This window comes from Ascaphus truei, chromosome 7 (genome assembly GCF_040206685.1).
Source record: "Ascaphus truei isolate aAscTru1 chromosome 7, aAscTru1.hap1, whole genome shotgun sequence".
NCBI classification, from domain to species: domain Eukaryota; kingdom Metazoa; phylum Chordata; class Amphibia; order Anura; family Ascaphidae; genus Ascaphus; species Ascaphus truei.
The window spans coordinates 7,599,300-7,612,372 of NC_134489.1; the positions used below are offsets into that span (position 1 = coordinate 7,599,300).

The following is a 13,073-nucleotide window of genomic DNA, read 5'->3' on the forward strand; positions in this document are numbered from 1 at the left end:
GGAGACTGCCGCGCGGCGCACGCGTTTTTTTAAAACTGTGGTGGCAGCCGTGTTAGAATAAACTCTGCCGCCACTGTAGTATTTTATCTGGTAATGTTAGGCCTTGCGAACAGGTGTCTGCCTTGTCGTGGCTCGCAAGCTTACAACTCTTTGGCCAAAGGGTTAAACTAAATTACCCTAATTCAAGAGAATATATAAGTATTTTACTGTGTATTTCTGTTATGTTGGATGTAGCATTGGTCTTCTCTGTCGTCTGTTGTATACATATGCCACGCTCAATAGCACTCCATTTTGACACATATACATATATATATTTTGTGGGGGCTCAGGGATTCCCAAAAAGAGCTTGCTGGGGTTCTGTGTTTTGTTAACCCAAGAAGAGGGTTAGTCGGGTACTTGTTGGATTCAGGGTAGCAGAAGGTAATACATTTGGAATGGAAACAAAAGAAAACAGCGCACAACGCCAAATAGTGAAGCAAATTCAACAATATATTATAGAATTAAAAAGGGGGTAATATATCAGCGTACATGAAAAAAGTTGGTAAAAGGCATGTAGTGTGTATCACACTGTTTACCACTCGGCAGCTGTTAGCTGTAGATTCAGGTGCTTGCTTCCCTCTGCTGCTGCAGCTCAGTTGACTCTGGGGCAGGACGTCAGTCTTTTCACTCCCAAGGGGATTTCCCTTCATGCAGCCAGGTTCAGCAGCTGGTACTGGGGCTCGGTGAAATCGCTCCTGCTTCCTGGCCGATATGAAGCTGCTCCTGTACCTCGGCAGGTGTATCCTCTGCACAGAGGTTAAAACGCAGCTTGCTGGGGTGCCCTCAGCGTGCCACGATGCCGCTCCGTCGCGGGACGCTGTGTAATGACGTCACTGTCTACACAGCAGTGGTGGATTCAATAGGGAAGTTTGAACAGTCTTACAAAGTCTCTCACAAGTGTCCAAAACAGCACACAGGATGAAATAAAAACAGGACAGGCCAATACATAGACAGAGGCCAATGTAAGCAGATATAAGGCAATAGAATGTTACATCCAACTAGTTTCGTAGAATTAACTACTTCTTCAGGGAATGGAAGGAAGGATATTTTCAGGAACATCTTCAGACTTCTCTGTGGAAAACTGATAGGACAATGCGTCTGCCTTGACATTTTTAGTACCTGGAATGTACGAGATGACAAAATTGAATCTGGAGAACAACAGTGCACCAGCGGGAGCCAAATTGATGGGCAATCTCAATATAAGAAAGCTTTTTGTGGTCCGTGAGTATCAAAATGTGCTCCTTGGTTCAAGGAGGTGCCTCCATTCTTGTAATGCCATATTGATGGCCAACAATTCCCTATTCCTCACGTCATAGTTTCTCTCGGCTGGGGAAAATTTCTTGGAAAAGAACCTGCAGGGGTGAAGTTTATTTTCAGTGGTGGTTCTTTGAGAGAGTACAGCACCGGCTCCCAAGTCAGAGGCGTCAACCTCTGGGGTAAAGGGAAGGGTGGGGTCAAGGAGTCGCAAGATAGGAGCCGACACAAAGGCTTTCTTGAGTGATTCAAACGCCTGGCTGGCTTCATGATGCCAAGTGGAAGAATCGGCCCCTTTCTTGGTAAGGGTGGTAATGGGTGCAACCATGGTGGAGTAATTACCAATAAACTTTCAATAATAATTGGCGAAGCCGAGGAATCGTTGAATCGCTTTTAAAGAATTGGATTGCGGCCATTCTAGGACTGACTTTAGCTTCTCTGGATCCATGGTGAACCACTTGTCTGAGATAATATAACCTAAGAATGTGGTTGATGATTGATGGAATAGACACTTCTCCATCTTGGCGTAAAGTCTGTTAGTACGTAGACGGGAGAGAACAAGTTTGGTATGTACAGACGGATATGTTCATCAAGTGTTTTAGAAAAAATAAGAATATCATCCAGGTTGACAATCACAAAGTTATTAAGGACATCGCGGAAATTTTAATTCATGAATTCTTGAAAAACTGCAGGGGCATTCCACAATCCAAATGGCATCACAAGATATTCATAGTGACCACTGCGCATGTTAAATGCGGTCTTCCACTCGTCTCCTTCGCGGATGCGAATTAAATTATAGGCTCCTCGTAGGTCGAGCTTAGAAAATATGGTAGAGCCCTGCAACCTATCGAAGAGTTCAGAGATTAGGGGTAGAGGGTAGTGATTTTTGATAGTAATCTTATTAAGCCCGCGATAATCAATACAGGAGTGAAGCGTCCCATCTTTCTTTTTTACAAAAAAGAAACCAGCTCCGGCAGGGGAGGAAGAATTCTGGATGAAACCTTTCTTGATATTCTCCTCAATGAACTCTGCAAAGGCCTCCGTCTAGGGCAAGGATAAGGGGTACGACCTGGCTTTGGGAAAAGTGGCTCCGGGTATCAAGTCAATCGGGCACTCGAAGGGACAGTGAGGAGGGAGCACCTCGGACTTGGTCTTGTTTAAGACGTCCAAGAATTCAGAATAGACCTCCAGTAGAGAAGTATTTCCCAGAGTAGAAGTCTCCAGGCCGGCCAATACCGTAATGGGCGAAGATACGGATTTTTTAAGTGGGGAACTCCATTGAATGGAAGAGTTGTAAGTATAATCAATAATGGGGTTATGAAGTTGTAACCACAGCAGTCCCAGAATTACTTGAACCATGGGGGAATGGATGACATCAAAGGAGATCAGCTCCGAATGTCCATCCTTTGTGGAGAGAGGTAAGGGAGAGGTTTCCAGAGAAATAAAGGCTGGCTGAAGCGGCGCCCATCGATAGCCTCGAGACCGACCAGTGCTGCTTTCTCTATTAAAGGAATGTTGTTCCGGATAGCAAAGGCCTGGTCCATAAAATTTCCTCCAGAGCCAGAGTCGAGGAAGACGAGGGCAGAGAATCGAAAGTTGGGACCCTTGAGGTAGATGGGGAGTAGAATTCTCTTGGGAAGTTTTTCCTTGGTAGAGGGCAAAGAAGAGATAGTGCCCAGTAAGATCCCCTCATACCTCACTGGGCGCAGGCATTTCCCCGGTCTCAAGGGACAACGAGGTAACATGTCTGGAAGCACCTCAAAAGAAGCACAGCCCCTCGTTCCTCCGACGCAGTCAATCAGCAGAAGAGAGGTGTTGACTGCCCAGTTGCATGGGTTCGGGGACGTTCAAGGCCGGCAAGACATGAACAGAATTCCTGGGAACAGAAGACATGGGCAAAACAAAACGAGGGCGTTGGCATTCGGTCTGCCTCTCCTGTAGACGTTGGTCCACTCTGATAAATACGGAGATTAACTCCTCCAAAGAAGATGGTCTCTCTCGGACTGCCAGTTTGTCCTTTAAGGAATCCGAAAGACCTTGCCAGAATGCCGCTGAGAGTGCGCCATTGTTCCAATCGGTCTCGGCCACGATTGTCCGGAATTCCAGTGCATATCTTGCTATGGACTTCTGCTCCACGAGATATGGAATAAGAAAGAGGCGGCAGTGTCCCTACATCAAGGAGTATCAAATACTTGCTGAAATTCCCTTCTGAAGCTTGCAAAATCGTGAGTGAGCTCGGGCCTTAATTACCGAATGGGCAAAGCCCAGGCTAATGTGTCCCCAGTCAGAAGGGCAATGATGTAAGCTACCTTGGTTCCGTCAGAGGGAAAGCGAGTAGGAGACAGTTCGAATTGAATGTTGCACTGGTTTAAGAAACAACGGCATGCAAGCGGATCTCGGCGTATTTTTTTGGCATGGGGATCCGTGGCTCCGGTGCAGCGGCACCCTCTGTGGAGACAGTGGAGAGAGTAGCAGGCCTGATAACGTTAGCTTGAAACTCTTGTAAAGACAAGGTAGTGACTTGATCACCCAAATACGAAAAATGTTCTGAAACAGCGGCCAGGGCATGGCCCACCTCAGGGGGGTCAGAGTTTGTTGGGCTCAGCATATTATAAAGCTTGTGCTGCCCGCAAACCTGACAAGACCCCGGTACTGAGGTGGGACGGAATGACACCACGCACCCACAGCAGTGGATGTGTGTCCGGAGTGTGGTATTTGAGCAAAGCTGGATCTATTGCAGCATGTTCCCTAAAGAGGGTTGGTACATCCTGTATAGGGGACCCTTGTCAGGTCTGCCTAATTGTGACCCTCTACAGTACAATTACTGTTAAGGTCACACCATTAGGTATGATAGGATAAGGAGTGGCTCAGTGAGTAAAGACACTGACTAACCCTGAGATTGCTGCAGGGGAGCCTGGTTCAATTCCCGGTGTCGGCTCTTTGTTACCTTGGGCAAGTCACTTTATCTCCCTGTGCGTCAGGCACCAAAAACATAGATTGTAATCTCTACAGGGCAGGGACCTGTGCCTGCAAAATGTCTCTGTAAAGCGCTGCGTACAATTAGCAGCGCTACACAAGAACATGCTATTATTATAGCCAGCATACAAATTTGGATTTCCCAAAGCAAACTGTTTTTAAACACTGACAAGACTGTAACAATGCTATTTGGGACCAAGACTACATTTTTAAAGCTTCCAGCGACTGAGCTCCAGATTAGAACCAACGCTAACACCACCCTAACCCCTGTCACTAGTTTTAAATACCTGGGATTATGGTTTGACTCCCACTTAACATTTGGAATGCACATTGATACCCCGACAACCAAGACCTATGCCAAACTAGGGGTACTTTACAGGAACAAATTCTCCCGAAGTCTCCTGGTCAGAAAGTGAATCGCACAGCAGATTCTAATGCCGATTATTGACTATGGAGACATAGTATATGGCACGGCACCTCAAACCCACCTTAGCAAACTTGACACCTTCTACAATTCAATTTGTCGTTTTGTTCTCCAATGCAACTACAACACACATCACTGCGAAATGCTCAAAAAACTAGATTGGTCATCACTACAGTCTAGGCGCAAAGTTCACCTTTCCTGTCTTTCCTTTAAATTCTTTATGGGCAAGCTACCCAGCTATCTGAACAAGCTCCTCACCGCTACCACATGCAGCATTTATCACCTGAGATCAGACTCCAAAAGACTGTTCATGGTTCCAAGGCTCAACAAAGTATCCGGCCGTTCCTCCTTCTCTTACCATGCACCCCAAAACTGGAACAACCTACCAGAGACTCTCACATCCACCACCAGTTTAAGTTCTTTCAAATCTAAGGCTGTCTCACACTTTAATCTGGTCTGTAACTGTTTCATTCGCCCATAATATATATTTTCTATAACTGTGTGTAACGTGTGTTCCCCCTAGTCTGACCCACCCAATCTCACATTGGCCCGTGTGGTCTAACCAGTCCCCATAACGTGATCGTGTATGGTGGTGCACCTGCAGGTAACAGGACTCCTGAGTCTCCCGCTTGATGGTATTAGGGGATGTCATCAGGACAGGTATCTGAGGTAGTGGGTGCGAGTCCAACTTACTTCCCATGCAGCGCCTCCACCTCATCAGGATCTATGCTTTCGCAAGGAGATGGTCCTGGTGAGGAACTCCTTCTTGGTGGTGACCGCCACTGTAGAGTAATCTCACACTCACACAGTGGGGATATCTTAAACAAGGCCATCTTTATTGTGGATTTGGATGTAGCAGACTGCCCCATGCAGCTGCCAGCTCTAGCCGCACATTTCTCCGTGCTGTCCCTTTGCCAGGTACGCCCTCCCGTATTGAAGTGGGATTCCCTCTTCTCCTAGGGAGATCACCTCTGTGCCAGGTCCCTGGCCTAGACAGACTTGATTGGTCAACCTGTACCGCTAGTTACTTCACTAGGGTCACAAAGTGTTCCTACAATCCCTTACGCAGGAGCCATACACTTTTACAACAACAACTAACTGACAGTGTTGTGCCTTATATACTTCAGGAGTCAGGCACAGCTCTGATGTCACTATCCAGGGACTCAGAGCATACGGCCACTCCCCTCCATACATAGGGCACCTCACAAGGGTGTGAGGGAAAACCTCCATAACTACTGCTGGCATACCTGTACTTACCAGGACTTACTTTAAACAGGGAAGAGGTTTGCAGTCCATTATTATGCATGGCTACATACTCCCCCTGGTGAATCCCCACCGACCCGGCTGGGACCTAAATTTGGTGTACCTTGCGCCAGGAAACACTGCAAAAGAACACACAAATAAAGTTCAAACATCATCACATCTACATAATAATGTCAGAATATCACGCTCACTGACCAGCAGGGAGCACTGAAAGAAAATGCAGACCCCTCTGTCTTGGTTCTTAATAATAATGTTGAGGGTCTGGTTTCCTCACCTCCCGTCCCACTGCATCGGTGACTGTCAGACTATATTCCCGGGGCAGGCCTCGTTCATTACAGTACACTACTTTATTCATGTAGATACTGCGCCCGATCTTCCAAACCCTCATTAGTTGGGAAACCCTCTGTTCAGCCTGACCTCCCTTAATGGTACCTCCCTTACTGACAATATAATACTCTATGTCAGTCCGGAGCCATCTCTCCCGATTATCCTCTATCTCTCTCATAAGAGGTTCGGGAACATACGGGTACTCAAGCCCATGAGATTTCTTATACTTCGCGGCAATAGCTCTCTCAGCCCGACAGGCCCGGGTCAATGCAGCTTGTCCCGCCCTCCCCGGCAACACCCAGAATAGGGGCTCGTCTGATTCTACGGGACCCTCTAATCCTTCGGAACCTTTGGGCGTAATTAACCCTCTCTTAATTTTGTTCCCTCTCGCTCGCAACTCCTTGAGGTATGCATCATCGTTGAACTCCCCTGGAGCCCACCAATGGTCAACTATCCCATCCCTTTCTAAAATGAACCCCCTTTCTAAAATGAACCGGGTGCGATCTATCCACGCTACATACCCCTCATATAGGGGCGCCCACCATCTAGTCTCCCGCATTTCCTCCTGCCCGGATCCTAGTGGCTCTTTCTCTTCAGGCCCACCCGAAGATACCCCCGAAGTACCCTCAGAAGGTGTAACAATTTCCCAGTGCTGTGATTTGTTCCCAACGGTAACACTTAACACACTAGGGCAATCACTAGATACCGACACTTGTCAGGAAATCCTCCCTCCTCCCACCGATCCATCATCCGAAGTTCCCCAGTCCAGGCTTTCAGTCCGATCCTCGGAAGGACCCCGGGAATCCCCTGACATCCCTAAACTAGAAGTGGACCCGAATGAAAATGTGACGGGGACAGGGGCTTTAACTAGGGCCTTGGGGCTAACTTTGGGAGTGGACGGGGTTTGGGGATGGGGCCGGACCGTAGGTATAGGCAGGGTTACGACCTGCTCCTTGGCAATACCTGACTCGATTCCGCCACAAAGTCTCTCCTTTTCTCCGGTAGCTGGGCTTCTTGCTCTCCGACTCGAGCACCCATTCCTTCTGGCAGTAGATGATCGACTTCCGCTGCTCGACCGCAGAGGCGCGATCATCTCCCACTCGATGCCACTCTGGTCGTCAGGAATCTCCTCCTTGCACGCACGTGCCTCAGCGCCATCTTGGGTTGGGTCCCCAATCAGGACCTGTTCCTCCACGAGGACATCCGGCAACACCCGTTTGCTATGCAATCCAGTCTGGCCCTGGACCCGCTCTTCTTTTACCACCACCACCCCCTAGGTCTGCGACGAACACTGCGTTAGCTTACAATTGTGTAGTGTCGGGGTGGATCGACCTCCTTCCGAACCGCTAGTCACCACGGCAGTGGAACTCCGCCGCTCGGGTTGTCTCGGCACTGGTGACACTCGACTCCGTGTCTCCACACCACGAGGGATAGCATCTCGCCAAGGTGTACCACTGGTATGGTACTCTGATAATAAGTCCTGTGTATCCGACAGCCTTGCACACTCCTCGTCCGAGGACTCCAGCTTGGCATTCGGACGGGGTATTCCAGTAGGGGATTGGCGATGTGCCCCTTTCTTGTCACCCCTACGATGACTGGTTTTCTCCTTCTTGAGAACCGGTCCCGGGCCCTGTTCCTCGGGACCTGCGCCCTCTCTCTATAATGCACCCGGAAGCTCAGCGGCCAACATCGGGACATCTTCCTTAATCTCCACGGCTTGTACAGGCACAAAAGTCGGCATGGGCCACAGATATTGCAGTCCACAATGAGGGCATCGGGCCGCAGTGCCCACGGCTCCACCCGGCAGTCTACACTGCAGGCAGAGACACATCACCGTCTCCACACCCTCTACCCGGAGAATCAGGAAGCCTCCTGGAGCCGAGTAGGGATGGGTTGTTATCAACGGACTCTGTTCACTTGATCCAGAGACACTAGCCATATTCACCAGTGGAAGGCTTCGGAGGTCTGTACTGGTCAATGGCTCTTCGCAACTGGAGTGCAGGGGCTGGTTTGGCAACCCCTCCTCCTACTTTCTCCATCTGCATCCGACGGAACTGCAAACCACTCCCCCTGGTTGAAACTAGGGGGATGTCTCGTAGACTTGTAGGCTGACCCAGCACAGGGGTGGAGTGAGTCATAGTCCATGAGGGCGTGGCTCCAGCTTTCGCGCCAAACTCCCCAACTGGGTGGGGTTTCATCACTGGCGCCAATCCTGGCCAACAATCAGCAAACTGCAAAGTTGCAAGACTTTCTGCAGCTGGCCCACGCGGTGTCCCGGGAACACGGGAACCGCCATTTTGGTTAGTACTGCCTTTCTGCATCACATTTGAGGTAGCGTTTGGCTGTTTGTATATTGAATGATAACAAAATCCATTTCGTTCTTCCCATCTAGCAACACTGTCGTCCTCACTAGCCTCGAGGTTACTTTCCCAAGAGCATAGACAGGACAAACCCGTCGCAGCCACGGCTTTCACGCCATTCCACAACAGGCTCACAAAAGTCTCTTCTGTAGCTTGTTCTTCTTCCACGCACAGGTCATATGCGTGTTCTTCCTCTGTCCACCATCCTGGACATTCTGCTGTGTGCAGATCCTCCAATCTTGCGGTTTTCTCTGCCCGCCATCCTGGACCTTCTGCTCTGTGCAGATCCTCCATTCTTGCGGTTTTCTCTGCCCGCCATCCTGGACCTTCTGCTCTGTGCAGATCCTCCATTATGACGGTTCTCTCTCGATCACTGTATACTGAATTCTTGTACATGGAGCTCCTCTCTGCGGGGCAGCTACCACATCAATACAACAAATATGCCTTGTGCACCACCTTGTGTACCTAACTTAAGTCTGACTCGTGTTTGCACTACCTCAGGCTAGGCTCACTCTTTCTGTGTCTACTGTAACGCTTTCCTCCAGTCTGTGCTCCTTGGTAAGTGATCTGGAATAGAGACTAGAGTACTCTGGCTCTTCCAGGCGTCTACCTAGCTGGCTAGCCTAGTGCGGACCCTTCCAGAATTCCTGCCCTAAGTTACCAGTTTACCCCTTCAGGCGTCCCCCGCTAGCGCTACCTCAAGGTGACTAGAACAGCAATAGCCTCCTGCTCCAGATCTACTAACCCCTAGCAGGATCCCAAGGCATCTGTGCGGCCTGCAGCTCCAGCAGCTCCCCGACTACCCCTGGTTCCGTCCCACGCAGCACAAAGTGGCAGCAGACACTCTCCCTGTTTCCTATTGTGTGCCCAGCAAAAGCCTGTCCTGTTAACAGGTCTATCTCAGCAGCGCCTCCAATTGTAACGGGAGTTCCCCCTAGTCTGACCCACCCAATCTCACATTTGCCCGTGTGGTCTCACCAGTCCCCATTGCGTGATCGTGTATGGTGGTGCACCTGCAGGTAACAGGACTCCTGAGTCTCCCGCTTGATGGTATTAGGGGATATTATCAGGACAGGTATCTGAAGTAGTGGGTGTGAGTCCAACTTACTTCACGTGCAGCGCCTCCACCTCATCAGGATCTATGCTTTCTCAGGGAGATGGTCCTGGTGAGGAACTCCTTCTTGGTGGTGACTGCCACTGTAGAGTAATCTCACACTCACACAGTGGGGATATCTTTAACAAGGCCATCTTTATTGTGGATTTGGATGTAGCAGACTGCCCCATGCAGCTGCCAGCTCTAGCCACACATTTCTCCGTGCTGTCCCTTTGCCAGGTACGCCCTCCCGTATTGAAGTGGGATTCCCTCTTCTCCTAGGGAGATCACCTCTGTGCCAGGTCCCTGGACACAGAGCGGCCTAGACAGACTTGATTGGTCAACCTGTACCGCTAGTTACTTCACTAGGGTCACAAAGTGTTCCTACAATCCCTTACGCAGGAGCCATACACTTTTACAACAACAACAACTAACTGACAGTGTTGTGCCTTATATACTTCTATCCAGGGACTCAGAGCATACGGCCACTCCCCTCCATACATAGGGCACCTCACCAGGGTGTGAGGGAAAACCTCCATAACTACTGCTGGCATACCTGTACTTACCAGGACTTACTGCCAACAGGGAAGAGGTCTGCAGTCCATTTTTATGCATGGCTACATACTCCCCCTGGTGAATCCCCACCGACCCGGCTGGGACCTAAATTTGGTGTACCTTGCGCCAGGAAACACTGCAAAAGAACACACAAATAAAGTTCAAACATCATCACATCTACATAATAATGTCAGAATATCACGCTCACTGACCAGCAGGGAGCACTGAAAGAAAATGCAGACCCCTCTGTCTTGGTTCTTAATAATAATGTTGAGGGTCTGGTTTCCTCACCTCCCGTCCCGCTGCATCGGTGACTGTCAGACTATATTCCCGGGGCAGGCCTCGTTCATTACAGTACACTACTTTATTCATGTAGATACTGCGCCCGATCTTCCAAACCCTCATTAGTTGGGAAACCCTCTGTTCAGCCTGACCTCCCTTAATGGTACCTCCCTTATAAATAAAGTTCAAACATCATCACATCTACATAATAATGTCAGAATGTCTTTTATATAATGTATACCCTGCTCATTTATGTAACTGTATTTGTAACCATGTATTATTTGTCTTAACTCTGTGCCCAGGGCATACTTGAAAACGAGAGGTTGTAGGTTGTATTACTTCCTGGTAAAATATTTTATAAAAAAATAAATAAACAAGATAGATTATGTATTCGTCCACAGAGTAAATGTAACTGGTGTATACAAATAATAAAGCACCCAATTCAATTAAAATTGATAGCTGCAGATGACAGATATACCGTACTCATAGATAGTGCTATATATACAGTGTGATGGCGTCCTGGATACAATCTACTTGTGTAGCAATGTGTGTCCTACTGCTCCAAGCATGTAGCTGTAATGCACCAGAAACACACTACAACATATAAACTGGCAAGCTGGTGTGCAGGAGTTGTTGTTATGTCTTGGAGTACATAACCTGAAGTGACCCCAGGTGAGCTGCTGTTCTCACCAAACCAAACCCCTCTAATGTCGGGTACATGCACTTGTAAACAACCTCCCGTGCCCTAAGGTTACCCGCCAGTGTGTCCTGTTGCCTAAAAGACTCATATTGAGTGGTGTAAAATCCCTGCAGACAATGAGAAGTGCTCTGGGTCCAGGCACGGCACTGTTTTCGTGAGTACACTTGCTGCAATAAGCAGTGAAAGTTACTAGCCCTATACTGAATGCGCCCTTAACCCGTCATTCTAGTACTAATGTACAAAACATAGAACTGCAGCACGCAGGCCGGTGCCCATACAAGTGATGTTGGCTACTTGCCAGCTGGAGGCTTGGGACTCCTGCGCGTGCACCTGTTGTCATAATGCGGGCAGTAAGACATTGTGATCAGTTCAATTAGACTCCTCTGCACTTCAATACAATTGCTTTGCAGGTTGTCTTTATGGTGATTCTGCACTTTCATAACTACATTTTTACCTGTTAATTCCTGTGCAATGCAGTTTAAGGGAAATATACAGTACATGTTTTTAAATGGATAGTGAAATAAAAGTTGTGTACCTTGTGTACTCAATTGAGTGTCATTATGGAATAAAATAACTGTTAGCGGTTGTCACACATTTCAATAAAGAAAACATCACCGATAAACATACAGTATCAATAACTCCCCTAGCTATAGGGGGAAAAAAACAGCCATATCAAGGGTAATTCTTGGGGGATCATATTACAAATCCTGCCCTAAATACATTTCTCACCCATACACAGGGTACTGATGTCTATCCGTTGCTGTGCTCTGTTCTCTGGGACCCCAGCCAATTTGCCACTCCTAACAAATTCAATCCCGGCCACTTTCTGGATGACAATGGCTGCTTCAAGAAAAGTGACGCCTTTCTGCCATTTTCCACAGGTAAAATACTTTGTTGCACAAGATCAGCTTAGGGTCAGGTAATTCTGTTTAAGGACATTACATACAGTACAGTTATGAGGAATGCCGTTAGATGCAATGCTAAATCTGATGATGTACAGTACTGTAAGGCTTCAATAAGCCAGATAAAGTTTTACACAGAGCTTCGCTCAGTAAGGCCTGGGACCCGCTGCGCTCGTTGGCGCGGGCGGCAATGTAGCGAGTTCCCCACCAGCAGGGGAATCCTTGCGAGCCGGTCCCGGTCCCCACTGGCTGCACAGCTGATCACACGCTGTGGCGCGTCAGCCGCTAGGAGACACCACAGAATGGTGTTTCTTAGCGTTGACGCGTCACGTGGTGTGGCTGTGAGCCAATGGGGAGGGGAGGCTGCGGGAGGAGGAGAGGCTTCGGGGAGCGGGGAAGAGTGTGGAGTGAAAGCAGCGTGAGTGCCTGTCTGTGTGTGTGTCTGAGTGCGTGAGTGCCTGCCTGTGTGTGTGTGTGTGTATGTGTGTGTGTGTGTGTCTGTGTGTGTGTATGTGTGTGCCTGTCTGCGTGCGTGCCTGTCTCTGTCTGTGTGTGTGTGTGTGTGTGTGTGTGTGTATGTATGTATGTATGAGTGCCTGCGTGTGTGTGTTTTTTTTACTTACCTGCAGCCCGTGGAGGGAGGGGGGGGATGAGTAGCGGGTCCCTGCGCTCAAGCCACGCCCCCCCTCCCTGTCAATCCTCCCACTCCTGCCCACCTCCTGCTCCGGCCCCTCACGTCATGGCCGCGCCCCCTCATGTCATGGCCGCACCCTCCCCGACCCGTTTGGCCACGCCCCCCGCTACTACTGAAGTTTCCTGTAGACCGCAGATCGCGGTACAGCGAGTTGCATGCGCCGCCGGCAAGCAAGCCAGCCGTGCGGATGCGTGCAACGGGACC

At 49.1% G+C, this 13,073-nt stretch overlaps 1 protein-coding gene across 2 annotated transcripts in view; it reads left to right on the forward strand.

Annotated features, from left to right (window-relative positions):
* Positions 1-13,073, forward strand: part of LOC142498678 (cytochrome P450 2G1-like) — a 76,530-nt gene that overhangs the window by 46,621 nt on the left and 16,836 nt on the right. For both annotated transcript variants that reach the window (XM_075606942.1, XM_075606941.1), the window contains one exon: positions 12,013-12,154. In XM_075606942.1, the coding sequence (XP_075463057.1) occupies positions 12,013-12,154 (142 nt within the window). The remainder of the gene's footprint in view (positions 1-12,012; positions 12,155-13,073) is intronic.